The 2,786-nt window shown below is 47.2% G+C and overlaps 1 protein-coding gene across 4 annotated transcripts in view; it reads right to left on the reverse strand.

The window, feature by feature from the left end:
• Nucleotides 1-1,320: 1,320 nt before the first annotated feature.
• The window catches only part of Nme5 (NME/NM23 family member 5), a 12,369-nt gene continuing 10,903 nt past the window's right edge, over nucleotides 1,321-2,786 (reverse strand). For 2 of the 4 annotated variants that reach the window (XM_026783311.1, XM_026783309.1), the window contains exons 5-6: nucleotides 2,436-2,481; nucleotides 1,321-1,524 (exon numbers count right to left, since the gene is read on the reverse strand). In XM_026783311.1, the coding sequence (XP_026639112.1) occupies nucleotides 2,458-2,481 (24 nt within the window). In that variant the 3' untranslated portion in view covers nucleotides 1,321-1,524; nucleotides 2,436-2,457. The remainder of the gene's footprint in view (nucleotides 1,525-2,435; nucleotides 2,482-2,786) is intronic. The other 2 variants (XM_026783310.1, XM_013349479.2) reach the window with 1 other exon arrangement.

Genomic DNA, 2,786 nt, shown 5'->3' on the forward strand with positions numbered 1-2,786 from the left:
TTTAATTATTCATCTTATTTTATGTGTGTTTTGCCTGCATGTATGTATGTGTACCATGTGTGTGCCTGGTGCCCGTGGTAATCAGAATAGGGCATCAGATTCCCTGGAACTGGAGTTACAGATGGTTGTACCTACTACGTGGGTGCCAGGTATAGAATCTGGAACCTACATGTGGGTGCTAGGTATAGAATCTGAAGCCTACATGTGGGTGCTAGCTATAGAATCTGGAACCTACCACGTGTGTGCTAGCTATAGAATCTGGAACCTACCACATGTGTGCTAGCTATAGAACCTGGGTCCTCTGCAAGAGCAACAAGTGCTCTTAAGCACTGAGCCACTGCTCCAGTCCCTGTTTTATTTTTTGAGACAGGTTCTCAATTGGCCCAGAGTGGCCTTGAACTTGCTATATATCTGAGAATGACCTTTAATCTCCAATCCCCTCATATTTGTCTCCCAGACCCTGGGATTACAGTCATGTACCACCATGCCCTGTATTATATGGTGCTGGGAATGGAGCCCAGTTCTTCATGCATGCTAGGCAACTCTAGCAACTCAACGGCATCTCCAGCCCTGACCTTGACCTTCTGATAGTTCTGCCTCAGCCTTCAAGGTGTGCTCTACCACAAGCAGCTTGCAGGGGGTCCATGGGTGCCATGGCACATGCGTGAGGGTCAGAGGACAATTTTGTGGAGTCTTCTAACTTTACGTGAGTTCAGGGGCTAGAATTCAGGCTGCCGGCTCACACAGCAGGATCTTCAGCCACCGGGCCACGTCTGCTGCCTGCTTTGGTTCTAAGACAGAGTCTCACTGTGTAGTCCAGATAGGCTTACAGATTCTGTTTTCCTAGGTGTACGACCCTATGGCGGGCTCCTGCATCTGTGCTGTTGCCATTTTCTCCTACAGATACATACACATGGACTGGAGAGATGGCGCAGCAGTTAAAGGGCACTTGGGGTCCTTGCACAGGACCCAGGTTCCGCTCCTCGCATCCACTCGGTGGTTCACAAATGTAGCTCCAGTTTTAGGGGATCTGCTGCCTCTTCTGGACTTCACAGGTACTGCACTAACATGGTATACAACTATGCATGCAGACAAATATTCATGCCAACAACAAATAAAGAGGAAAGTATTTTTAAAGTATTTTCGGGCTGGAGAGATAGCCGGCTTAGTGTTGGAGAGTGTACATGCTCTTGCAGAAGACCCTAGTTCCCAACCCTCGTGCAGGTGATTTACCTGTAACCCCAGCTCCACAGGATCCAATGCCTTGGGCCTCCTCAGGTTTGTTCCTGTGCTCACATGCAGACACATACCCACACAAAGACACAAGAAAAGCTAGTTTATTACACATTTAATTACTTGAACCACTAGGAAGGAGGTGTCTTTTTAAAAGTAGATGCGCAGCTTCTCACAGGGAGATAACTTGCCGCTTGTCCCGCCAGCACACTAAGGCTCCTCTGGTATTGGAAAATGACACAGTTTAGGTTTGTTGGGATTATTTTTCAGCAGCCAATCAGCTAGCCAACCCTATGGAACAAAGAAAAACTAAAGTTAATAAACATCTAGCTATTTCCTTTCTATGTATAATAAACATATAAACTAGAAAATTAAGTATCTTTTAAAAAAATTTTTTTAAATATTTATTTATTATATTATGTGTATAGCATTCCTTCCACGTGTGCCTGCAAGCCAGAAGGGGGGCGCCAGGTCTCATTATAGATGGCTGTAAGCCACTATGTGTTTGCAGGGAATTGAACTCAGGACCTCTGGAAGAACAGTCAGTGCTCTTAACCTCTGAGCCTCTCTCCAGTGCAGGGAGCCGGACAGAATCGCCATTACAAGATGCGCTGACATCCTGTCCCGTTGAAATAAACAACTCCATATATGGCTATGCCTTTGGGAGCTGCATGTCCCCTGCTTCCCGCATGCATGGTGGATAAGGGCCCTTGGGCCTATCCCGATGCAGTCTGGTGTCAGCTGATGGTGGCAGCCAATCACAGGGCGACCTGTGTGCCTTACTCCCTATATAAGCAGCCGCCTTAGTGCTCTCGGGCCCTCTTGCTTCCTGCTCTCCCTCAACCAAGAGGCACTCCAATAAAGCGTGATCTGAGAAGAATCCTCGTGTGGTGGTCGTTCATCCTTGCTGGTCGAGAAGTTCGCTGCACTCCAGCCCCCTTAAAAAAGATTTTTAAGACAGAATCTCACAGCCTAGGCTGTTTGGAATTTACTCTGTAGGCCAGGCTGACTTTGAGCTCCTGGAGATCCAGCTGTCTCTGCTTCCTGAACTCTGAGATTAAAGGTACGTGCCACCCACCACATCTAGCTAAACAACTTTTTTTGTTTTGTTTTTGTTTTGACAGGATTTTTCTGTGTAGCCCTGACTGTCTTGGAACTCACTCTGTAGACCAGGCTGGCCTCGAACTCAGAGATCTGCTTACCTCTGGCTCCAGAGTGCTGGGATTAAAGGCGTGCACCACCACCAACCTGTCCAAATTTAGAGGGATCGTTATAATCCTGGAAGTTGACAAGGGAGCACATGTAGAGAGATGATACCCTCCAGTGGCATTGTGTCATTGGGGCTTAGTGGAGGCTGAGGTTCAGTTCAGACTACTGGTCTACCTTAAGGGGGGGTTAAAGACTGTGAGCCCAGGGTAGATGTTGAACTAAAGCAGGAGGAGATAGCAAAGCAAAGTGATCAGGGAGGAGTGCTAACTAATTAGAACCAAGACAGACTGTAGCAATCATAACAATGAAACTTTGGGGCCAGCCTGGACAATGTTAATAAGAAA

This window comes from Microtus ochrogaster, chromosome 18 (genome assembly GCF_000317375.1).
Source record: "Microtus ochrogaster isolate Prairie Vole_2 chromosome 18, MicOch1.0, whole genome shotgun sequence".
In the NCBI taxonomy this organism is placed as follows: domain Eukaryota; kingdom Metazoa; phylum Chordata; class Mammalia; order Rodentia; family Cricetidae; genus Microtus; species Microtus ochrogaster.